General features: G+C 35.4%; 1 protein-coding gene, 1 long non-coding RNA gene and 2 pseudogenes across 2 annotated transcripts; 3 read left to right on the top strand and 1 right to left on the bottom strand.

The window, feature by feature from the left end:
• Positions 1 to 8472: 8472 nt before the first annotated feature.
• Positions 8473 to 9351, top strand: LOC120184165 (transcription factor bHLH126-like). Its single transcript, XM_039188700.1, has 3 exons — positions 8473 to 8743; positions 8830 to 9171; positions 9268 to 9351. Exons 1-3 carry the CDS (start codon positions 8573 to 8575, stop codon positions 9349 to 9351), a joined length of 597 nt encoding a protein of 198 aa, XP_039044631.1. The 5' UTR covers positions 8473 to 8572.
• Positions 9352 to 16557: 7206 nt separating this feature from the next.
• On the top strand, positions 16558 to 17749 carry LOC120184166 (annotated as a pseudogene).
• Positions 17750 to 17896: 147 nt separating this feature from the next.
• LOC120184167 lies at positions 17897 to 22746 on the bottom strand (annotated as a pseudogene).
• A 523-nt stretch (positions 22747 to 23269) lies between these two features.
• LOC120184122 lies at positions 23270 to 26565 on the top strand. Its single transcript, XR_005521986.1, has 3 exons — positions 23270 to 23643; positions 23809 to 23933; positions 25009 to 26565. It is a non-coding gene; the product is annotated as an uncharacterized LOC120184122 (long non-coding RNA).
• The last annotated feature ends 253 nt before the right edge of the window (positions 26566 to 26818 follow it).

The raw sequence follows: 26818 nt of genomic DNA on the forward strand, positions 1-26818 counted from the left end.
TAAAAGCATGGCTGTTAGTTTAGGCTATCAATCAATGCAATCCCGGACATTAACTTTCAGTTATGTTAGGCAATAAAAGGGCCAGCAAAGACAATTTTCTATCATCATATAAATGAAATTTATAATTTATGCTAATATGAGGATTAATGATGTAATTTGACCAAAAAAAGTAAGCTTCAATTAGACGACGGTGAAGGAAGGGTGTTCATTAGGTTGATCAGTATGTTAAAATTAGTTCAAATTGCAATCAGTCAGTCCATTTCCAACTTTCCGTCCACATGGAAAACAGCATGGCTAACAAATAACAATTATTGCTTTTGAAAAGAGACAAAGGAACTTAACTTTATATTCACAAATTAGACGCTAACGTTATCGTTTGTTAGAAATTGATCACTCGATTATAATAACTACTAACATACATAACGAAAGTCACAGCTGGTCTGTTATCTGTTTATCTAGATTGTTGACCGCCACATGAGAGAACCGTTAAAATCTCATTTGACCACACTAGACCATTTTGACCGTCTCTCCTTTTTCTTCTTATTCTTCAACCCAACCAAACCGATGACTTTAATTTGAAAGGCAAGCAATATTATTTGAAGGCCCATACTGTTCATATTCTTGACATCGGTGTATCTCATGGCGTTCAATTGCCAATGCTTCTTCGGGCCCTGTCTCACCATTCCCAAGGGCCACCTTCTCTGGTTCGCATCACGGTTGTGGCGGCCACAGCTGAAAATAACCAAATCATGGACTTCCTTTTTTCGATTGGTCCACATGGTCATGATTTTTATTCCCAATTTTGCCAAGTCTATGAACATCAACTTAAGGATAAATAGACTCGAAAACCACCCATCACTCACCTGGAGAAACCTTCAATGTTTGTGCACAATTTAGATTGAGTCATCTGACTCACAACGGGCCTGACCAATGAACTGAGTTCTTCAAAATACTAAGAAGCCTAGAATAGAAAAGGGTGATCCGAGCAAGAACAGCGTGGATTGCAGCTGCAACAAATGTAGAGATTTCATGTATGGTTCTCGCAGAGAGTTAAATACGTATGGAAGTTTGTGGACTCAACAAGCTAGGCATTCAAAGGATGGGAGAGCGACGAAAGACGTGTAATGGAATGAGAGGCGGCGAAGGCATTAACAAAACGAGAGATGTATGAAGGGAAAGAGAAATGGTGCAAGAGAATGTAAGGCATTGGGTTTGCAGAGAGGACGCCATTGATGGGGCTCACCGTTGCCAAGGAAGTATGATAGTAACTGGGAGACGAGAGTATGAGAAAGATGATAGTAACAAATTGACTCTTGTTGAATTAAACATTAATAAAGTGAGTTCCTGAATAAGATATCATCTCTTACTCTCCATTGAACTCTTATTTAAAAATTTGTGATTAAACCCTTAGCAGCTTTCTTTCTCATCCTCTTTTTTTTTCTTTATAATTTGTGTCAATTTTATTAATTAATCCAATTTTTTATTTTTTAATTATGCTGGTTACCGTTCGTCGACTATATTTTTTCTTTGTTTTTTTAGTTTTTTAATAAGAATAATTATGTCTATCTGACATATTATTTTCCTTTATGACACATTTATCTCTGTCTTGTGCATATTTTCTCTGCCTTTTGATAGCTTACGGTTTTTTGTTGTTGTTTTTGTTTATCTTTTTTTCTCAGGTTTGGATTTGACATCGTCACGACTGATCAAGATGGCTTTGAACCCTCAAATTGATTTGATACACGTTTTGAGTTCATGGATAGTTTTCTCACGTTGCTTGACTCCGATTTTCGATTTGTCGGTGATATTTTAGTAGCTTCATCCCCATTTATGATTTGTTTACCGATGCAGTCAGATTTATTCGTATCTTTATTTTATTTGAGTTTTTTAAAGTTTTTTAACCTTTTTCTTATTTGGTCGTTATGTGATCTAGGTGGTTCATTTTTGTCTCAATAGTCACAGAAAAATGTCATAATTATATTTTAGGATTATGGTTATGCTTGTAAATTTTCAATGTAATTTTAGATATTTTTTATTTTTAATAAAACTAGCGACTTTCTATTAAAAGAAATTGCGATTAAATAAGTTTTCAGATTGAGAAAATAACCTCAGTGACCGAAAATGCCTTATAATATACGATTTTAACCAATTTTTTTTGGATTTGCCAAAATGTCCAACAAATTTGCAACGCGAACTCCAATTTCGTAACCCAGTTTCCAATTTCGCAACTCGAATCTGTAAATCGCAACACATAAGTCAAATTCACAACGCGATAGTCAAATTCGCAACACAAAAGTCAAATTCGCAACGTGAATAGTAAAAATCGCAACGTGAATAGTAAAATCGCAACGAATCTATATGTAAATTATCTCTTATCATCCATCTATAATAATTTATTGGAAAAGTACATAAATAATTTTTATAAAAAATATTCGTAAACGTGAAAAAATTTATATGTAAATGAACAATAAATCTATTTCATTTGTCAATCTTCATTACAAATTATTCTAAATTCAATTAATTAAAGTTTGAAATTTGAAAGAATCCTTAACTCAGACTAATGAAATACATTTAAAAAATTAAATTTTGAATTATATTAAGAAAAAACTAATTCCTATACACATGTAGATAAGTTTTATTTTCCACTTAAAATCCCAGTCTAGAAGCAGAAAGTTACCATTTGAAATTCGCAACGCGATTTTGCGATTTTCTAAATTCGCATTGCGATTTTTCAAATTCGCGTTGCGATTTTACTATTCACGTTGCGATTTTACTATTCACGTTACGGTTTTTACTATTTACGCTGCGATTTTTACTATTCACACTGCGATTTTGGATACTGATTTGCGAAATTAGAGTTCGCGTTGCGATTTTGTTGGTCATTTTGGCAAATTCAAAAAAATTGGTTAAAATAATATATTATAAGACATTTTCGGTCACTGAGGTTATTTTCTCTTTCAGATTTAATTATAAATTTTTCAAACTTTTTTCAATTATATGGGCTAATTGGGCCGTTTTACTGAGCTCAATGTTTGATCACTTTTTATTATCGTTCATTAGTGAATATATAGATAAAATAACCTTCCTTATATTCTATAAATAAAATAATGTCATAAAATTATATAAATTAATTTTTTATTATCTGAGACAAATACAAGATAATACATATTCAAAGACTCTTAATTATTTAACATTGAGCGCTTATACTCCCCTTACAATTTCACTTCTTTTTTCCGACAATTTATTGCTTATTGAACTATCACTTCAATGATTATTATTATTAGAGTTAATTATATTATACATCCTTAATTATCATTCTCATTTTAAATTACGACACTTCATTTTTTTTTAAACTTGAAGCCTTCATGTACCCAATCTTATTATTGTTCTTGTATATGTTTCGTATCTATATACAATAAAAATTTTAGTCATTTTTTCTTTTTACGTTGGCTTAATTTAAGAAGGGTTAACTACATGATTTATCATTTTTGTTTATGTTTTGTTTATTTTTTATCACTGATTTAAAAAACATAATATATTGTCACTTTCATTTTCATTTAATTAAGATGCAGTCACTAAGGGTTGACTGCCGTTAGATTTTTAACAGATTGTTGATGTGGCATAGTAAATACATAAAATTAAAAAGGGTAAATTACACAAATGGTCATTAATATTTGAATAAATTTTTATTTTTCTACTGAAGTTTTTAAAATTTTTATTGTCACCGGCATTGCGATTATGTTTCGTTGTGGTGTTGGAGACCAAGATTTGCCCCGGTCAAGAGTATTGTCTGTGCTTGTCGATGAAGGACTGCCTGTTGTCAGCTGTGTTTCCACAAAATTAGAAGAATATTTGCTTCATACCATCCAAACCGAGGTGGGATTCTTATAATCTTAATAATGTTGGGACTTAATTAGGGTTTTGTTTCTGTTTCAAAAAGCCGAGTTGATTTACTCTTTGATTGGATTTCACTTCGCCAGGTCACTGATCCAACAAGCATCGACATATCCAAGCTACAAAAAAAAAAAAAAAAAACTATACCCAAAGCTGGTGAAGTAACAAAACTAGCTTTGTATTTTAGGTTTGATAGGGTTTGGTTGATCTTTCACCACTAGCATATATTGACATCATCTGACTTCTAATTTGAAGAAACCAACTTGTTTTCGTGCTTTTGATCTGGAAAAAAGATTTTGACATGAATTATGTTTGGTCCAGTTCAAAAAATTCACGGTATGATCGTTTGGTGAAGAACTAAAAACGGAAGATAAAAAGAAAATACGCAGTGATCGTGGAGGCTTTAGGCCGATCCCAATGAATTTTCTTCTTATCTGAATGTAATTTTTTTCGGTGAGGTGTTTTCACGTAAAATTAGTCTATTCGTTTTCTTTTTCATTTTGATTGGCAGTCCATTACTTGTTATTATTCGTAATAATCCACTTATTACAAAAGTTGAATTTTATGAATAATTTTTTTGGTATTTTCGTGTTCATTTTGGTACGCATGTTTAGACATTACGATTGATCTTTCTAATAATGTTTTCTCTAAGACTCAAATCTAAATTCTTTCATCGGAAATGCGACGTGTTTTATTACGGTATTCAACCTTTATTGATGAATTAAACATAGCATGATCAGCTTTCCTTTTCCTAATCAAGCTTCTTTGCAGCATTGTATGACTCTCTTCCATGTTTATCTAATTGGTCATCTGCTCATCAAATGATAGGAATATTAGATACATGGAACTTATCTCTATTACATACATACATACATACATACATACATACATACATACATACATATATATATATATATATTTCATAATGGGGTAATGTGTATTGTCTGTCGTACATAGATACATATATATAAGCATAAGGATCTTGTGTTGTTTTGATGCCAATAATATATGATCTGATATTCAGGTAAAAAGAAGTTCAAAGTATCTGTCCAATTTTCTTGGCCAGCTCACCCATGGCCATAATCTCCACCTTTAGTTATTCTTTTTTGCAGGAAGATCTGCCAGCTCGATTTATAGGGAATAAAATCAAATAAGTAATCTGCTTCAAGATTCATTATCATCGTTGTCATAATAATTAATGAATTACATGCAATCCCAACCCTAAGGTCCATGCTCCATTGTATTATATACATATACATTACATGCTTAGAAGCATTTGAAATTCTCAGCCATGTATACATACAGACACCTAGATGCATGCATGCATGTGTTGCTGGATCAAAGGAAATACCATTTGACAAAAGAAAATTGAGACAGAATACATTATCCATTAAATGAAACTATTATTGAGATTCGAATACTAATATTCGAATTGAAAGATGAATGAAAATATATTACACTCGGATGAAATCGGGAGAATTAAAAATCTAATCTAACGTGACTTATATTTCCTCTTAACATTCAACTCGTAAATAATTATATTTTTTATTTATTTTTAATTCAAAGTGAAAACATGTGTTTTTCCTTGATTAGTATTAATATTATTATTATTTTTGAATGATAAGGTGGATAACAGTACAAGCAAACAGGCTACTCTTGATGATAGTCATCAGAGAACGCCGGAGAAATCACTGCAGGGGGATCGTGATAAAATTGAATTCCCAAAGGAAGATTCCAAGCTATTCGAGCCATTCCGTCGGCCACTCTGTTGCATTCCCTCGGGACGTGAACCAATTGAACTCTCCAATCTCTCTTGAGGATTGCTGCAATCCGATAATACAAGGAAGCTCGGACGCCCTCTCCCGGTTCCGAAATAGTCTGAAGCACCTGCTTGTTGTCAGATTCCATCACGACCAATCTGAAACCCAAGTCCCAAGGCAGCAACAGCCCCTCAAAAACTCCCCACAGCTCCGCCTCAGTCGCAGAGCATCTTCCTTGATTAGTATTATTTCTGCATATACAACTCTTGAAAAAAGTGGAGTCCAGCTAGACATGATAAAGCTATTTTATTAGCAGAAAACTGGTCTTAGCAACGTTGGGTCCTTTTATACGAACGTGAATGAATAAACACACGATTTTATGTTAGAGGTAAATTTAAACTTAAGGACAAACCAAAATTTCAGAGGCGAACATATTTCTAATAGAAAAGACATAAAAAATTTAAAATATATGATAATTTTAAATTTTCAGATGACATCTGCTGCCACCCGTCCCCTCGATTCATCGCTGCTTGCAGCTTCCAAAATTCACTACGTGACATGGTCATTTGAATCACCTAATGTAAATAGGTGTCTCCATGGGGCCTTTAAGGATATATGACAAATGTCGATGTTATATTTGAAAACATACACTTTAAGAATGCAAAGTTTGATGTTGATGATAGTTAATGAAGTTAACTAAAAACTAAAACTTTCTACGGATTCTTATCTTGTTTTAGGGTTGGGCGGAGTGTTGTACCAACATTTCCTAATCAAATTGCTCTAAAATGGTCATTATGATCTAGACTCGTCATTTTCTATTAAAAAATTTACAGTTGTTTAAGTTAAACGTTAACATGATCACTACGATATGGTAGTCATTTGAGATTTTGGGATCAAATTTTATCATATCACATTCAACAAGTTAACGCTCAATTCAGAATATCATCTATTTTTAACGAAAAATGACAAGTTTGAAACATAATGAATAGTCGTTTGACCATTTTGTAGCATTTTAATAGTCGAAGGACTCAACAAAACAACACTTCATATTCGAAGGACCATTTTATAACTTTTAATAGTCGAGGGACTTAATAAAGTAATATCCTATAGTTAGGGATCATTTGCATTATTTACCCTTTAATTTAATACTCATTTACAAAATATAATTTTTTAACAGAAGTCACTAATTTTTATTAAAAATAGATAATATTCAAATTATAATAAAAGTTTACGATTAAAAATCGTAAACTAAATACATAATAAGAATATTTTTTTTAAACACAAGAAAACTAGACATTTAAGATCACACAAGGACTATACAAAGAAGGTTAAAGAATCTAACCAATTAAACTCGAACAAAAGATAGATACGAAGATATCTGATTGCATCGACAAGCGAGCTGCAAAAGGGGATGAAGCTATCGAAAGACTACATGAAAATTGCAAATTAGAATCAATCAATGTGAAAATATTATCCACGAACACAAACCGCGTATCCAAATCCGATTCAAGGGTCCAAAGAAAAAAAAATCAACATGATAACAAATAAAGTGTCATATTTAGCATCGTGATGATGCCAATTTCAACCTTGAAAAAAAGATAAACAAAAATAATGGTCAAATGATCGAAAAGCGTGTCATAAAAGTAGAAAAAGACGTGTGATAAATGCATAATTATTAAAAATAAAAAACAAGAAAAAATACGCTATAATAAATAAAATAAAAAACAATGAATATCGACGATCGACGACCAACACCAAAATTAATATCATCGTTGATTACAAAGATAAAGAAGAAAAGAGATTAACGGCGACTAAAAAAAAGTACAAACCCTAATAATTATGATTTACAAAAAAATAATAAAATGTATAATAAAAATCAACATATCTAAAGCTGAGACTTCAAAGTTTTAAGGATCCCAATCTTCATTGAACCAAGATATCATCAGTAACCCTCTTAATTAACTTAATTAAAAAACAATCGAATTATTAAAATATTAGCCATACATTTTCGTATCCTTTTCATTGGACATATATATACATACATACATATATATATATATATTTATATATATTCTTAAAAAAATTGGAGAAAAATCATGATCAAGATTTAGGGACCCTTGACATTTCTCTTTCTTTGAATTTCTTCAAATAGAAGGCTTATAATACAAGGCAAATCCACATAAATTAAGAGTAGGTGGCTTTCTGACCAGCTTTACACATAAAATACACATAGTGCCCACAATGTGACTTTATATAATATAAAATATACATTTGGTATTTGAATAAAGTATTTTCCCCTTAAGTTGGCTTTTAATATCTAAACTTTAATTTCATCTATTATTTTGATATCTTTATTCACGATGTTAATCTTTGATGGCAGGATAACATAAAATTATATACCATATGTCAATTATGATGTCGTCTTTTCTGTTTTTTCTTTAAATAAAATTTGAAAAAGATTAAAAATATCAAAAACAATGAATGAAATTAAAACCTAAGTACTAATTTGTGAATAAAATTTATTTAATTATTTTATCGGAAGAAAATGTTTAATTAAAGTATGAAATGTATATTTAAACCTAATGTATAAGAGTAGAGATATCAGTTCCACGACTCATGTCTCATGAGCAATCTTATCCCCTTGGTTGTAAGGAATCATTGAAAATCTTAGGCCCCAGTCGAAGATCTCTCACTCTAACAAACGCATCCACATGCTTTTGCCTCAACAAAATCTTGTCCCCAACCCCAAACCCTCAAATCCCAAACAAAGGGATGAACACTTCACCCGGCCCATAAAACATGTTCCTTTTACACCAAAGCCATGGATGACGTGTTGTTCTTCCTTTTACCCCACAAGATAAGCTTTTACGGGATATGATCCCGAGGACGGCATTGGTGGTAGTCATCTGTACAGCACTATGGGTAGTCGAGGCCGCCAAGCGAAATTATTGGCAGGTGATAATGTCGACGGCAGTGATGATGATGATAAGAAGAAGTCGATGCATAGGGATGTCGAGAGGCAAAGGAGGCAAGAAATGGCCACCCTTTATGCTTCCCTCCGAACCCTTCTTCCCCTCGAGTACATCAAGGTGAGTTTGCTTCTGTTGTTGTTCGGTTTAATATTTATGAGTTTAGGCCATAGGGTTACCCCTTTTTTCCTTCCATGGGGTTTTAGGGAAAGCGTGCAGTTTCAGATCATATGAACGGGGCTGTGATCTACATAAAAGACTTGCAGAAGAGGATCCGTGAGCTGAGTTCCAAGAGAGACGAGTTAAAGAAGCTGTCCGATTCGAGTGGTTGCGACCAAGGGATTAGCTCGAACGACGGTCTCACAAGCAGTGCAGTGGTTCGCCAGTCTTTGGATGGTGTTGAAGTTGTGATCAGCACCTGTGTTGGAGCTCGAGCTTTGACCCTATCGAAGGTCCTAAAACTACTGGCCGAGAAAGGACTTGATGTTGTGAGCTGCGTTTCGACTAGAATCGATGGAGGACTGATTATTCACACTATCCAATCTGAGGTATAATCACACGTTCACCTTCTAGGTTTAGGGTTTATTTCTTATCGTTACCAGCTTGCTAATCACCGAGTGCAACCTTTCATTGTGTTGTTATAGGTCACTGATCTGGCATTAGTCGATATACCTAGCTTGCAACAGAAACTGAGTGAAGAAATTTCATCCTTGACCCCAATTTCCTAGCTATTTATCCATATGATCTTGATCATTATTCGAGCAAATTTCAGTTTTCTTTCACTCGCTGTGAACTTGCTTTTATCACATGTATCAGAGTAGGATTTAATGAGGTGTTGTTGGTGTTATATCATCATTTGATTTTTGCGTTCATTGCATGTTAATGAACCAGATTGATTCCATCGTTAAGCCAATACATTTTAATGTTTTCTGCAACTCTAATGCCATACATTCACATATTAGAGCTGCAAATCTAATCAGTATAGGGTTGTGAATGAACAGTTTAGTTTATGTTTGTTTATCAAACTTACAGTAATTGTAACTAGAATAGTTTATACAAAGTATTTGTTATATATATAGAATGCATACAGCTTTATTATATGGTCAGCTAAAGGATGTTTCATATATTCAAACATTTGGGTTCCATTTCCAACTTGTAAACCGTTTGTACAAAGGTTGTTCTTAGTTTAATCTGTTGAAGAGAATAAAGAAGTCATTAGGTCTGTCACTGGGATGGATTTCTCCTACTTAATTAGATGAAGATGAGTATAAGTTTTATGGAGAGTGAGGTAGGAATGTGAATAAAATTAGACCCGTAGTAGATGATGGGATAAGTGTGAGTTTAATCTTATACTCATTTCACATTGTTGTTTGAATTTAGATATTATTTAAAAATTTTATTTTTAAATATTTTTGAACTCGTATTGAAGTTATATATTTTAATTTATTAATTAAAAAGTTATGATGATTTGTTGTTTTTTTATTATAAAAAAATAACAATGGAATAATGTTATATACAGTTAAAACTCTATAAATTAATAATGTCAGGACCAGAGAAATTTATTAATTTAGAGAGTTATTAATTTATCGATAAATTAATAATTATTAATTTAAAGAGTTTTTAAGTAATTATACTGTACATACCAAACAAAAAGACAAATTAGTATATGCCTCTTAGAATTACGTTGCAAGAGATGAGTTAAATTAATAATGAGCTCCAAATAGACTTGAACTTTAAAGGAAAATAGACAACTATTGAATCATATTTCAATATAGTCTAATATATTTTTTTCAGTTTCTATGAAATTATTAATTTATGATTTTCTTGGGACTGAAAATTATAAAGGGATCTCACGAAAAATTATTATCTTATTATTTTATCAAGTTTTTCAATTTTTTACATTGGCCCAAGTCGGGACCAGACAAATTTATTATTTTAGAGAATTTATTAATTTACCGAGTATTAATTTAAAGAGTTTCTACTGTATGTGGTAGGAGTTCAAAATACATGTATATTTCATGCCTTATCATAAAAAATAGTTAAAATTTGTTTAATTTACACTTATAAATATATTATACGAAGTGGATGGAGAAATTAATGTAATGAGGATTAGATGAATCTTAAGACTTATATAAGTCATAAATTTAGAGTGATTTTAATTTTACAAATAACGTGATAATAATAATTTTAAATTTTATACTTTACAACGGATCACAATTAAAATAATGATAATTTTTTTAATGTGAATTAATACGTAAAGAACATTCAACCTTCATTTCATCCAGTTCAATTGTCATCTTTTTTTATTAATATAAGATGCTTATAAGTGATAGTATTTGTTATAAAGACTCTCAATCATTTGACAATGAATACTCAAATACCATGCAGTCTTTAATGCTCGAATCTGGAAGACTGGAACCTATAGGAATAACAATTATTCTATTAACCAGGGGCGGACGCACTAAGTACCGGTAGGGGCCAAGTGCATCCCTATTATTTTGAGAAAATAATTAAATTTAATTTAATATGTTAAGGGAAAAAAAAAGAAAAAAAAATTTGCACACTCATTATTTTTAAGACAAGAAAATTAAACTTTTATTCTTAAAATTTTTTGATCTACTGTTCTTTAAACCACTGAGATAATGGTTTTGTACAGTTCGACTACTTTGGTTGGGCCAATAAGGCGAGGGATTACTATCATTAATTAAGTTTAATTATATGAACATTTCAATATTAATTCTTTGGGGTTCAATGAATCAAGGATTTGCTTAACATATTGATTGAACATTATTTAATACATTTTATTTAATACAAAAAAACATTACTTATATACTGTTAGGAAATAAACCGAGTACGAGTAATTTCTCTATAACCAGATTAGTGAGAATGCGAAATAAAAGCGGAAAAATAATACCCGAAAATTGATAACGGAGTTCAGCCAATTGTGCTTACGTCTCCGGACTGCTGCAGTTCTTTTACTAAGAGAGAAAATTACAGGTGTTTACAAAACATTCTTGAGAGAGAACTAGAAGATTTTAGGATGATTTTGAAGCTAAATGAGCTAGGATATTTATAGTTAAGACTTAGGGACTAATATTGTAAATACCTTAAAGTATGTAGTAGCTAAAATGTAATTAAGCCAAAAAATCATTTTCAACAACCAACTTTCGGTGCATTTAAAGCCACCGAAAGTTGCCCACCCACCTTAATTATTTTCCAACAATCTCCCACTTGAAAACTGATTTTAATCTGTCTTCACACCTCGATCACTGCAGCAGCATTTCTGATCTTGTTACTCTAGGATGCCAACTGAAGCTGAACACAACTTCAGTTTATCTGTGGTCACCGTCTTCGTCAACATGTCTGCCGGATTTTGAGCTCCACTAATCTTTTAAAGTTTCAAAATCCCATCTTCCAGAAGAGACCGGATAAAATGATATCTCAATTGTATGTGCTTCGTTCTGGAATGAAAAGACGGATTCTTCGCTAGATGGATAGCACTTTGACTATCACAATACAAGACATTGTTTTCTTATTTCTTGCCTAACTCTTCCAAGAAACTTTGGAGCCAAACCATCTCCTTGCTGGCTTCCGTAACAACGACATATTCTGTTTCAGTTGTGGAGAGAGCAACTATCTTCTGTAGTTGAGAAACCCAACTTACTGTAGTACCTCCTAGAGTATAGACATACCCTGTAGTGCTCCTTCTGATGTCAACATTTCCGGCTAAGTTAGCATCTACATAGCCTGTCAATATAGTATCTCCACCTTTGAAACAAAGTGCTTTGTTTGTGGTACCCCGCAGATATCTGAGGATCCATTTGACTGCTTCCCAGTGTACCTTGCCCGGATTATTCATGTACCTGCTAACAGCTCCCACTGCATGAGCAATATCTGGTCTGGTACAAACCATGGCATACATCAGACTTCCAATTGCTGAGGCATACGTCACCTTCACCATGTGTGCACGTTCTTCCTCCGTCTTTGGTGATTGGTCTTTGGAGAGTCTGAAATGAACACCTAAAGGTGTACTTACTGGTTTAGCATCTTGCATGTTGAACCTGGAGAGTACTTTGTTGATGTACTCAGCCTGTGATAACATCAAAGTCCCCGACTTTGTGTCTCTTTTGATTCTCATCCCAAGAATCTGATTTGCAGCGCCCAGATCCTTCATAGCAAACTGCTTCGATAATTTTTGCTTCAAGTTTATAATCTCTTGCATATCTGAGCCTGCAACGAGCATGTCATCAACATACAATAATAAAATAATGAAGCTGTTATCGAACCTCTTGATGTAGCAACAATGATCTGCTTGGCATCTGGTAAAACCACTTCTACTCATGAAACTATCAAACTTCTTGTACCACTGTCTAGGAGCTTGTTTTAAATCATACAAGATCTTCTTCAACCTGCATACCAGGTTTTTCTTGTCTGCCTCTATGAAGCCTTCTGGCTGCCTCATATAGATTTCTTCCTCCAAATCACCATGAAGGAAAGCTGTCTTTACATCTAACTGCTCAAGATGTAAATTCTCTGTAGCTACAATTTTCAACACTAGTCTGATTGTAGACAGTTTTACGACTGGAGAGAAAATTTCATTGTAGTCAATACCTTCTTTTTGCTGAAAGCCTTTGACAACCAATCTTGCTTTGTAGCGTTTTCTCCCATCGTGCTCTTCTTTGATCCTGTAAATCCACTTGTTATGGAGCGCTTTCTTGCCTAGTGGTAATTCAGCTAATTCACACGTCTGATTTGACATAAGCGAGTCCATCTCATCTTTCATGGAAGACTCCCACTTGACTGAATCCTCCACCTGCATTGCTTCATCATAGCACTCTGGTTCACCATTGTCAGTCAGTAACAAGTAGTGCAAAGAAGGCGAATAGCGTTGGGTTGGTTTAGGAATTCTGGAGGAGCGTCTCAGTTCTGGTGTACGTGGTTCTTCTTGAACTGCTTCAGGATTAATCTGAATATCATTTCCAGAAATCTCCTCGAACTCAGCAAATTCCTTTGTTTCAGCCTCGATATTACTTGATTCTGCGGTTGACCTGTCTTTGTACATCACATTTTCATTGAAAATGACGTCTCTGCTTCTGATGATCTTTCGATTTTCGTAGTCCCAGAACCGGTAACCGAACTCATCACCACCGTAACTAACAAAGACGCATTTGTTGGACTTGACGTCAAGTTTACTTCTTTCAGCAGAGTTTATGTGTACATAAGAAATACAACCAAACACTCTTAAGTGTGAAAGGTTTATTTCTTTCTTGCTCTAAGCTTCCTCTGGTATTCCGCCATCCAAGGGAACTGAGGGCCCACGGTTGATCAGGTAAGCTACAGTGTTGATAGCTTCAGCCCATAGCAATTTGGGCAATCTGGCATGTATCCTCATGCTTCTGGCACGTTCATTCAGAGTTTTGTTCATGCGCTCTGCTACGCCATTCTGCTACGATGTTATGGGAACTGTTGTATCCATCTTGATCCCATTGTTTACGCAGAAATCTCTGAATCTACTGTCTCTGTATTCTCCTCCATTATCAGACCTCAATCGTTTGACTTTCAAACCAAACTCATTTTCCACCATGTCCTTCCATTTTCTGAAGGTATCAAAGACTTCTGATTTCTTCTTCAGAAAATAAACCCATACCTTCCTTGTTGAATCATCGATGAAGGTGACATAATATAGTGAGCCTGCAAGAGATGGAACTGGGGATGATCCCCATACATCAGTATAAACCAATTCTAACCTTTCTGCCTTGGGAGTCTTGCCAATCTTTGTAAAGCTGAATTTCTTTTGTTTGCCAAAGATGCAATCCTCGCATAGTCCGACATCTACATTCTTTAGATCCGGCAGCTTCCCTTTTGACATAAGTATCTTCATTCCTTTCTCGCTCATATGGCCAAGCCTTTGGTGTCATAGGTTTGATTTTCCATCAGCATCTGCTACTGCAATGATATTCTCTAAATTCGAGGTTACATAAAGAGTACCAGTCTTCTTACCACGAGCAATGACGAGTGCTCCTTTGGTAATCTTCCATTCACAGCCTGAAAAGGTTGTACTATATCCTTCTCCATCAAGCTGTCCAACAGAAATCAGATTTCTTTTGAGGCCATGAATATGTCTCACTCCTGTCAGCTTCCAGGTGGTCTGGTTTGGCAGCTTTAGTCGGATGTCTCCTTTTCCGACGATCTTCAAGGTTTCATCATCAGCAAGATGAACCTTCCCAAAATCACCACTGACATAGTTCTCCATGATTTCTTGGCATGGGGTGGAGTGAAAAGATTCCCCTGAATCCTAGATCCATGATTTAATTGGACTGTTGACGCTTAGAATCATGGCATCACCTGTCTCATCTGTCATGTTAGCAGATTCCTGTGCACCGGTATCTTTCTTCAGTGCTCGACAATCTCTTTTAAAGTGACCCTTCTTGCCACAATTATAACAGGTAAAATCTTTCTTTCCCGTTCTGGATTTTCCCCGTCTGGATTTTAATCTGCCACGATTTGAATATCTTTCTGAAGTTCTCCCTCTGGACTCCGTGTGCAAGGCTGAGGAGGTTGATGCTTCACCCGATTCTCTTCGTCGAATTTCTTCGCTCAGTACCAGATCCCGAACATCGTCGAATTTCAATTTACTATTTCCCGACAAGTTGCTAATTGCTGTAACAGTAGCATTTCAACTGTCTGGTAGAGATGATAAGAGAATTAAAGCTCGAACTTCATCATCGAACTCAATTTCCACGGAACTCAACTGGGTTGTGATTGTGTTGAGTTCATTTAGGTGTTGAGCCACCGATGCCCCTTCCGCCATCCGCAAATTTAACAATCGCCTCATCAAATGAACTTTGTTTGAGGCTGATGGCTTCTCATACATACTGGAGAGAGCCGCCATAAGACCCGCCGTGGTCTTTTCCTTTGCTATGTTGAAAGCAACATTGCGGGATAACGTCAGTCGGATAACTCCGAGGGATTGTCTATCGAGAAGAGCTCAGTCTTCATTCTTCATGCCTTCTGGTTGTTTTCCTGAGAGGGTTGATATAGATTTTTCTGGTACAGAAAATCTTCAATTTGCATCTTCCAAAATCCAAAGTCCACCATCAAACTTTTCAATTTTCACCTTCCCTTCGTCTGCAGCCATCGCTCCCACTCGAATATGGATTCGTTTGGATCGTTTCTGACAATTCTTGCGAACCACCTTGTATTAGAACACCTCCGTTGACAAATGCGTATCGCCGACAAAATTTCACTATTCACGAAATTTACTATTCACGTAAATAGTAATGAATAGTAACCTCACAAAAAATTGACAAAATTCACAACCAAAAGCTCTGATTACCAATTGTTAGGAAATAAACCGAGTACGAGTAATTTCCCTATAACCAGATTAGTGAGAATGCGAAATAAAAGCGGAAATACCCGAAAATTGATAACGGAGTTCAGCCAATTGTGCTTACGTCTCCGGACTGCTGCAGATCTTTTACTAAGAGAGAAAATTACAGGTGTTTACAAAACACTCTTGAGAGAGAACTAGAAGATTTTGGGATGATTTTAAAGCTAAATGAGCTAGGGTATTTATAGTTAAAACTTATGGACTAATCTTATAAATACCCTAAAGTGTGTAGTGGCTAAAATATAATTAAACCAAAAATCATTTTCAACAATCAACTTTCGGTACATTTAAAACCACATAAAGGTGCCCACCCACCTTAATTATTTTCCAACATATACTTTATTAGAAAGGAAAAAAAAACAACAATGAAAGAAGCCTCGTTCTAACTTCCATGAGTTGACCCAATATTTCTAATTATAAAATGGGAAACTTGTTTTACAAGCATAGCCATCATGATATCATGAATATAACTACTTGGTCACCAAGCAATATCTTTCATATTGCTTATTGCTTAGCCGAGCAATATCTCTTATTATCTTCATAATTTGGTCACTCTAGAGAAGTGAGAAAAAAGGCCGAACGGTGCAAACCAGAACAAAAGACACTCATCCGAGTACTCTGCCAATGTCGGATCAAACACAAAAACAGCCCTTCTTCCGATCCCATCTTCATCGATGATCCCTACAAACGACTCGAAATCACCCTTAACCTGATGGCTCGCTCACGCGTAACCCCAACAGGTTTCCCAACACGTCGGCACACCCGATCCGGACCAGCCTGTCCCGGTTCTCTCCAAAGACATCACTATCGATCAGTCAAAACACATATGGGTGCGCATATTCCTCGGCAGCAAGTGCTCGATTCTTCTTTAGGTACAAACAAGTTGCCTGTCATAGTTTATTACCACTCGGGTGGGTTTATCAACTGTAGCGCATCGTCAACAATTTTCCATGTTTTCTGCTCAAACATGGCGTTGCAGCTCCAAGCGTTGTTTTATCCGTTGACTATCGTCTTGCTCCCGAGCACGGCTTCCAGCGGCTTACGGGATGCCATGGAAGCGTTGCGTTGGATCAAAACCACACAAGAAGAATGGTTGAAAAACATGCGGATTTCAGCGATTGTTTTCTTATGGGTACAAGTTCGGGAGGGTAACATAGCGTACCATGCAGGAATACGAGCAACAGAAGAAGTCGATGAGCTCGAGCCCTTGAAGATCCGAGGGCTGATATTACACCAACCATTCTTAGGTGGATCCTTGAAGGTGAGTCTGAGCTAAGGTTGATCAACGATCCCATTGCCACCAGGCATGGGCGACTGATGTGGGAATTGGCGTTGCCGATCGGGGCTGACCGTGATCACGAGTATTGTAATCCAACTGCGGGCAAGGGGCCAAAGCTTTTGGCAGCTGGCCTCCGTAGGATGGAGGGTATTGTGACCGGCTGTGATGGGGATCCTTTAATTGATCGTCAGGTCGGGCTGGTCAAGTCGATGGAAGAAAGAGAGTGTCAAGGTAGTGAGCCATTTTCGTGTGGGCGACTATCACGGAGGGATGTTATGCAGCCGGCTAAGGCCGAGGCACTGTTCCTGCTCTTAAAGTATTTTATTTTATCAGCTAGCTAAGCTATTCCATAGATGGTATTATCGGATATATTCCGATTCCGGTTTCGATATCCTGATAGTAACTTGAATCGATGAACATAAGCAAAGTAAGATAAAATCTCTTCATTTTCCCAGAATAAAGCACTAGAAGCTACATGCTTTATTTATTTCTTCAGATATTTCACATAAATTTACATAAAATAAAACTGAATAGCCAGTAAAAGAAGGAAAACTCAACCATCCCCGAGTCAATTGAGATGGCACTTAATCGGCAAGGCTCGGTATCAGTGGTGCTTATGTGATGACTGTAGGTTTCTCCTTCTGGTGAAGTCCCTCAGCTTCGATACGGACAACGCCAAATCTGAAATACACCATATGATCCGTTCATGTTTTGCAGAAACAAATAAATTGCCGACATGATTGTGAGCATACCTAGTAATGGTTTCAATGCCACTTGAGCATCCACGTCGTGTTGAGAAGCATCTGGTTCATACTGTTTGATAGACTCGAACGGTTGCACCAGCTGAACCTGTTCCCTGTGTATATGGAATAATATATCGAAAGAGTAAGGGGGTATGAGCCTGTAAATCTAAACAAGCGGAAAAAAAAAAAAGTGTACGTACCGATAAACGGAATATAATCCTGGAACCGTCTGTGAAAACAAATCGAACGCCTTGCTTTGAGGCCACACTCCATCCACCTGAAAATCAGACGCAAATAAACATTAGAATCACAAGCATAGGAATTTTAAGCAAAGACTGTAATACTTACAGGATATGATTTCCTACAGTGAGGAAATTTAAGCAGTCAAACAGAAGCAAAATATGGAGATGAAAGTAGCTGGTGCAGGGAGTAAAGGGGTTGATTGCAGACATACCGTACTATTCACCGGCCTTACTTTTAAGGCCTGATCTCTAAGGTATTCAATCATTTTATTGGCACATTCAGATGCACATTCCTGCACAGAGACTGAATTAGAGAATACACCTCCAAAAGCGAAGAATTCCCTAGCTGAGCCAGAGTTAGAAACTATAAAATCATGACATCATGTTCCGAAAGAGGCTATCGTGCTTACTTCATAATCATATCTAGAGAAGAAATTTCTTCCGTATGTTGCCCAATGTTGTTTGACGACATCAGAGACAGACACCAATTTCTCCCCTGGTTTCTTATCTTTGTTTCGATATGCGATGATTGAGAGCCATGCCAAAACAGCCCTGCCATTGACATAAATAGAGATCATTATACTTTGACCACACGTATAAATTTACAGCAAATAAAAACACTCACAAGTACAATAAATGAGCATCTGTTCATGCAGTCAAGCTTATGTGGAATTGATTACACTATTAAGTCAACAATCCAGACATGTCTCGGTTTTCTTATAAAAAGAAAGCAATTACCATATTCCATCCTTCTCACGAATGTGATCAGAACCAGTACCAAAACTTTCTTCCCCACAAATTGACAACTTTCCAGCATCCATAAGATTTCCAAAAAATTTCCAGCAAGTAGGAACCTAAAACAAAAATACCGAGTAGTTCGAAGAAAGTACCCTAAGAATATAATCCCTTGCCTCCTCTCTCCCTGTTTTCTTAGATTATTAGAACACATAAGTTGTGAATAGTGCTTACCTCGAAAAAGGTAAGACCCAATTTTCAGCAACTCTATCAAGAGCACCACTGGTTGGCATGGATCGAGCTAAACCCTGATAACACGAGACATAAGTAATCTTTGTTTTTTCTTTTTTTTTGATAAAAAAGTAATCTTTGGATTAAAAAACATGAAAAGAAAAGCTGCTAGAATTTTGAACCTTAGGACCACCATGGAAGTATGGAATCGCTTCTTGTGCATTTGCAGAAATAATTGAAACGGAATCTGAAGGGGTAACAAAAAACTTTTTACCTAGAATCATGTTCCTGTCGCCGTCTCCTGAGTAATGAGGAAACAACTTGATTGTGATTAAATCATAAGAGTATTAACGCTACCTTTTCTAATGAAACACAATCAAGTAACTTTGGTTCTACAAGCTCGGAATAGGCATGAAATCGAGAATATATGATCAATACACATCTACAGCAGAACCAAACAAAAGAAGCTAAGGTACTTCGAAATGCCAAACCACACTCCAAACAATAAAATTCTACGATTTCTTTACCATCACTTGCTGCTCCAAAATCAGGACCATTCTCACTATACATGGTATTGACCAAATCCTTTGCGTACCTGTTTAGCCATACAGGTTAGTAAGTGGTATAATTTAATTGTTCAAGTGGAACGACGTTTCTAGCACATATTGACTAGTGACTATCTTACGTAAGATTAGGATCTGGATGACCGTGTCCAAAATCCTCAAGAGGCACTCCATTCGATATAGAATCCTATACATGGCTAGCAACTTTATTAGGTCAAAAAATATTTTTCAGATTTTCACATGCATAACATACCAGGCTGGCCCCCAGCTTGTCGACAAATATGGGTTTTGCATAAGCATCAGTAACAGCATGCATGGCATCAAATGCAAACCTAAAATGTAACACAAAAATACAGTAAGAATTAGTTATAAGATCTAATGTTTCTCAAAGCATATTCGGAGAGAAGATCCACTAAAAAAATTACTTGATTAAGATAAAATTTGTTGTCATAGAGATATTATGGCATATGTTGGAATTTTTGAAAGGTCATTTCTAGAATGTTCTACTTCATAGCAAGCAACATCAGAATCAAACAAATACCAAACAAGCTAGGAATAGCCTAATACAACAGACACCCATCGGGCCATTGCCGCTTAGTCAAGTGCAAAAGTTATACCTGAAGTCTGATCTCGTGAGAAGACTTTTGATTAGCTGGAAATCAAACACACTCTGCATATAATCCCAGAGCATCAACGATACAAACACTTGAAGTTTCATCCAAAATTATAGGATGAGGTGGATGATATTTTTTCCTCACCTCCATTAATTCCAAATGGTCAGACACTGGATCTACAACCTCAACAGTGAACTTTCCAAACTTTGTAACACCAGTGCGAGAAAGGTCAACGTCGGGAATCTCAGCCATTTTAATCTCAGAAATCTGCATAGTATTTCCATTTTCAGATATCAAGCTGCTATTCGCTGACATAAAAAAAAGAGAGGAAAAAAACAGAACATATCCAGGAAAAGGTTGAATCTCGGGAAACAGTTTGTAATCAAGATTTGCACACACATACAAACCAGAGAACATATCCAGGAAAAGGTAGCTGCAACCAAGAATAATGGTGGATTTACACGTTATTTATGTGAAATTCCAGCCAGCTTTTATATGCACTTGTTATGTAGGTGTTCGTCTCAAGCATCCCAAACCAACTAGGAATTTACTCTTCAAACAGAAGTATAGAACACATGACAATGACATTCAATACTTACAGAAAGAGTATTCCCATATATCTTGTCGGTGATGGATTCAGGTGCAGGCTGCCAATGTTGTAGTTAAACTAGAAAACAAGTCGATGATCGCAAACAAAGTTAAAGTCTGAGCGCTATAAACTGTAATTGGAAACAGAAACAGAAAATAAGTATCATAATATAACCAGATATGTTGTCAAAGGGGCATTATCAATAAACCTTGATACCCCAGTCATATTCAGGTCCTCCGGGGTTATGGCTTGCACTCATGATAAATCCACCATTGGCCTAAAGGGGGGAAATTTGTTTAACTAAGTGATAAAAACACATAGATGTGCAAACATTGATAGCATTTGAAACGAAAATAGACATGCTTGCCTTCCTCTTTCGAATGACAGCAGAAACAGCTGGTGTGGACATGATACCATCCCTGCAATGTAAAATAATAAAAGCTAGGCAGATTGCATAAAAAATAAAGTTCCAAATAATAAAAACTCTTCTTGCACCACCGTCAACTGTGAGTCTAGTGTAACAGTTATCGAGATTAGATAACACATCATATTGGCAGGAGTGGCAAGTTATTGTAAATGGCATATGATCCGCTCTTCATTTGGATATATGTCCTTTAATAAAATTTAACATCCAGAGTAACATTTTGCCAGAAAATTCATTAATGCCTAAACAACAAAAACTGGGAAGACAACTTGAAACATATTTCAAGTTTTATCACTCTTCCCCAGAACGATGGTGGCACTAGTGAAATAACACTCACCTGCCAACCAAGATTTTTCCAACTCCATTTCCAGCTGCAATTTTAATAATGATCTGCATTTCGAATTCAAACATCCCAAGATGTCGGTCAAAGAGACTATTTTTTTAAATACATAATGCATATATAATATATGGTCTTCTCTGTTCCATGTTGTCTTAACTATGTGAACAAGATCCAAGCAGAACAATGCACTGTTAATTGAGAATAAGCTTAGTGAATGACCTGCGAAGCCTCTCGATTAAAGTACCGTCCATCGCCACCTAACACCAACACTCCATTCTTGTAATCCTCGGGCGGTAATGAATTAAACAACGACTGCAGACATTCGAGATCAACCCATCAATGCATTTAAACACTAAATCAAACAAAATGAATGCCGTATATATATGATCAAACCTGGATCCAATTAGACAGGTAATTCTCTTGCATATAAACTTTAACCTGCAACAAATGGAATTTTCTGTTAAACAATTGATTCCCAATCCAATTTCAATATTTTATCGAACAAAAATGGAAATTTCTGCAACAGCATTAGAAATTTTACCTTTTTCCTAAGTCACTTGTTCCTGTCTTCTGCGCTTCAATCGGTTTGGTGGGGACCGAAGTTATCTGTAGAAGAAAACCAAAAACCACTATTTGAACAACAATTCTTTTAAAAATAACAAGGATGAATAAAGGGAAGAAAATCAATGATAAAAATGCAACCTTGATGCCTTCAGGCTCAGCAATGGTGGTGGAGGAAGAAGAAGCTCTGATGGTAAAAGAACGCGAGTGTGATACTGAAAAAAATGTTTTGAGAGGGAAGCCATGGGTTGAGAGACGAGAGAAAGAAGAAGAAGGGATTGAAATGGCATTTGACGGTCGTTTTGATGATCTAAAAGCAGAAAGAAACAGCCCTTCCAGTCTCAAAGAATTGCAACAAGAAGCCATTGATTTGTTGAACTTTTACCCTTTTTCTTCAAAGATGAATGAATCAATGAGAAAATGAGAGCTTGTTTGATTTGATCTTTTAGAGACTAATGGAGCAAAGGGAGAGAGAATAGGGACAAAATCTGAGCTGAGCAGAGCTGAGAGTGAGATAGTAAACAGCTCCCCCTACTTTCCTTGGCTATAAATTAATCAAAGAACACAAAGTGCCACTGCCGGAGCCAGTGGCAGTGCCACGTATACGTTGGAGACGCTTATCTTCACATCCTATGAATGAATCTGTCTCCTTTCACCATTGCCATCGACATTGATATTCACTTATATTGATTAATGCAATGGTTAATGATAGTTCTACATATATTATGACCGTCCAATATATTTGTGTCAAAATATCTTAACTTAAAGGAAAATAAAAATATTTCTAAATTAAGAATAATCGCTTAAAATTAATTATGTAATTAGTTTCATTAGTAATAAATAAATCCTCCTACTCCCAACCTTTAGACTATGGTTTATCTAAATTGTCGAATTCCTTGATCTGGCCTTGGAGCTTGGTTTAAGGGTCTGTTTGTTTTGAGAAAAACTAATTACGGAATTGATTTTTTTCTCAATTACTGTGTTTGGTTCTGTAAAAGCCTTTGATCGATGTAAAACCAATTACGGTCAACGTAAAATAAACTCCTTTGGCCCGTAAAACAACTTATCATGGAAAAAATCGGGAATTCATTTTACGAACCAACTGCATCCCATGTTTCTTTGCCTTTGATCTCCTTCATTCTCCGATCAACTATCACCCGTCGTCTTTTCACCAACAACAAAATCAGCAGATTTTTCCAGCAAAATCAAGGAGCAACTCTATGATTCCAAGGTAATATTTCGAATCCCTAATGCTCTTCCCCCCCTTTTGCTTTCCTCTTTGATTTCCAAGGGTAAATCTCTTTAAAAGGTACCAATCGCACTGCCATTTTCCCTCTGTATGTGGTGATTGATTTGGTAACCATCGAGGTCGACATTTCATCTGGGATTTTTTTGGTTCTTATTACCATTTATAGTTTCCTGCTTATGAATTTTCTGTCTTTTTCGTTGTTACTGGTATTCATATGCTTTTCAGATTACCATTTAAGAGGTCGAACTCAGCTTTTAGGGGAACTCAGCTTTTTGAGTCTAAATCATTTCCAGATTACCATTCGCGGATTCTACTCGCTCGCAAAGCGAGTCCGGTGTTATCGCCAACTTGTAAGTTCCGTGTTTCTGTTAATTCTATTCTATTATGGGTACGTTCAGTTATGTGGATCTATGTTTGATTGTTGACAGGTTGATTTGAGCTACTAGTATTCCATTTTTATCTGCTTTTCTAGCTACAGTTTGCAGTTTCAAAGCAATATTTTCAACATATGCAACAAAAAATGACACTGAAAGTGATATACATTCTAGGATGATGGAAAAACAAAATAGGAGAAGGGAAAAAAGAGATGAGCATCATAAAAATGAACCAAATAAGTATCTGATGTTAATGTTGTTATCTATACGAAATAAGAACTTGATCCAGCAGTAAAAGGAAAAGCAGTAGGTTCAAGTCCCACACTGCACTCATGTGCAGGTTGAACCGTAGTCGCTTTGCTAGTTACTTATGGCAACAGGCTGATAATGGGCAGAGAATAAGTAAACAATCAGAGGGTACTTACGATTCTCCCCATCAGACTCTAAAAGGTTTTTCCATTCTTCTCTTAGAAAGCAAAGCCTAAATATAACACATCTTCAAGGAGAAATAGTATTCATCTTATAGGAAACAGAAACAGAATAAAACATTGTTATGCTTATGAAACATAATTTTTTCTTCTTTTCTTTTCATTAAACTACTACAAGCTAGCGCCTTTCATTCAAATAATCAGCTTATATCATCAGTAAAAATTCACAAAGAAAAAATAATAGACAATCTTTAACCTCAACAAACCTTAAAACGTAGATCAAAAACTATCTTTGGGAGTTCTTTTTCCCATTTTGAGAATGGTGCGACCTCCAGTTCTTTGAGCATTTTCTGTGAATTTCACTAGCATGATAAACAATTCACTCCAGCTACAAGATCGAATGGCACTAATAAAACATATGATAACCAAATTTGAGAATATACGACAAAATATGGCACTACAGATACCATAATTAAAAATAAATCAAAAGAAACTGGATTTTTTTGTACTTATGCTCTATGTTGACTCTAACACTGGCTATTTCGTATTGTCAATTTGTTCTCATCGATTAATATTTCTGTTATATGATGTCTGAATCTTATTAGTTGTAATATTTCTGACAGGTTCTTCTTACTGGAGTCCACCTGCACATTTGATTAAAATTTTCTCCAATACGAGGATCGACCTTTGAACCTGGCATATCATTGATAACAAAAGGGAAACGAGGTACGTTTTTCAATATATGATATATGACATAAATTCTTAATAGTATATCGACATAAATTACATCCACTTTAGCTTAGGTAAAAGCTTAAATGTAATATGAACTTTAGCTTTAGGTAAAAGCTAAAACGTAATATGAACTTTAGCTTTAGGTTAACTAAATTCTAATAAAGCTATCATTTGGAACATTTAGGATGAGACAATGGAGATGTGAAACTGTTAAAAAAAAGAAATAAGGAATATAAGATCTTGTGTTGTCTTGTATTTGGCATTAAAACTCACCAACTGACTAACCAAATCTAGATGCAGCGATAACTAGTTTTATTATGAATTAGACAATATCTTTGTATTATTATGGTTGGATAATATCGTTATCTTAATGTTTGTAATCACAACATGATTTGCATCTTTAGATTATTTTTTCTGCTATTTTTGGGGACATGGGTCTTTAAATTTTGAGATTTGTTGTTTCTTCACTGTGCTATTTTGCTTCTTAGTCAGGGCTTCCTTGGGGGTTTCCTTTCATTTGCTGGGTGCTATAGCTTGTGATGTGAATTTGAAGTAGGTGTGGTTAGATTTTTGTTTATACAATAATGAGAAACAATGGGTTTTGCTTCATTTGAATTGAAAGTGGAAGTGTTAGTTTCCCTGATATGTTTTACGCAACCTAAGTATTTACCCCAAGTTGAGCTTCTTTCATATGCTAAAGCATTATTTATACCATATGAGACAGTAAAAGAGGTTTATGTTTGATCCCAGTTCATGTTATTGAATGTCATTCATGTTGCTAAGAGTAAGATAATGAGGGAAGAAAAATAATCGGTATTAGTTGAGGGTTCCGGTCTTGCCTCATATTTTTTTTTGATTAATTAAAAGTAATAAATTACCTTGAACCTTTTGTTTTAGTTGGATATCCCATACATTAGGGGAAAAAACTTCAGCTTGACATTAAATATGCAAGGGAAGTGACCCAAAAATAGCCGTCAACTTGGCATATATCTGATTTGATCTTGAAGATAACCACCTACAACACCACCTTGATTATCACCATCATAGACACTACTGGGATCTTCAGTAGCAGCTGTTTGATATTGGATGCTAGCTGTGCATTAGCATCATCGTTACCATATTCAGATACCGAGCTGTGTTGGTGGGTCCATGGGATGAAGTATAAGAAGAAGCAGAGGCTGCAGCAGCTCTATCAGCGCTCCGTTTAAGCCTACGCATGTGATTAAGAATCGAAACACACTCGTTAAGGGCAAGCTCAATGCCACAGTTTGCTTTCATTGCTGAAAGCTTCTCCCAAGTGCATCTTCTCCCTTGGTTGACTGCCTTTTGAAGCGCATCACCATTGCTGCCAACCAGAATAGAACCATCGACCTGCTGGTTTAAGCGCAACGTGCACAACCACAAAGGAGTATGGAGGTTCGCTTGCCTCTTTTATATCATATGGTATTGTTAAGTGTTATGGCATGTTGCCAACAAGCCACTGCTTCAGTGGCAAGACTTTGAAAATATTATTATTATTGTTGTTTTAATAATGATGTAATTTTAATTATATACTTTGATAATATATTTTAATACATTATCAACATTATATTATTAAACCTACATATTTTATACAAATTTAATTTCATGTACTTATACAAATAAAACAATTCATTTCAAAATTTTATAAAATACAATTTTATAAAATAACTTTAAAAATTA

This window comes from Hibiscus syriacus, unplaced genomic scaffold (genome assembly GCF_006381635.1).
Source record: "Hibiscus syriacus cultivar Baekdansim isolate YM2019G1 unplaced genomic scaffold, ASM638163v2 tig00112857_pilon, whole genome shotgun sequence".
NCBI classification, from domain to species: Eukaryota; Viridiplantae; Streptophyta; class Magnoliopsida; order Malvales; family Malvaceae; genus Hibiscus; species Hibiscus syriacus.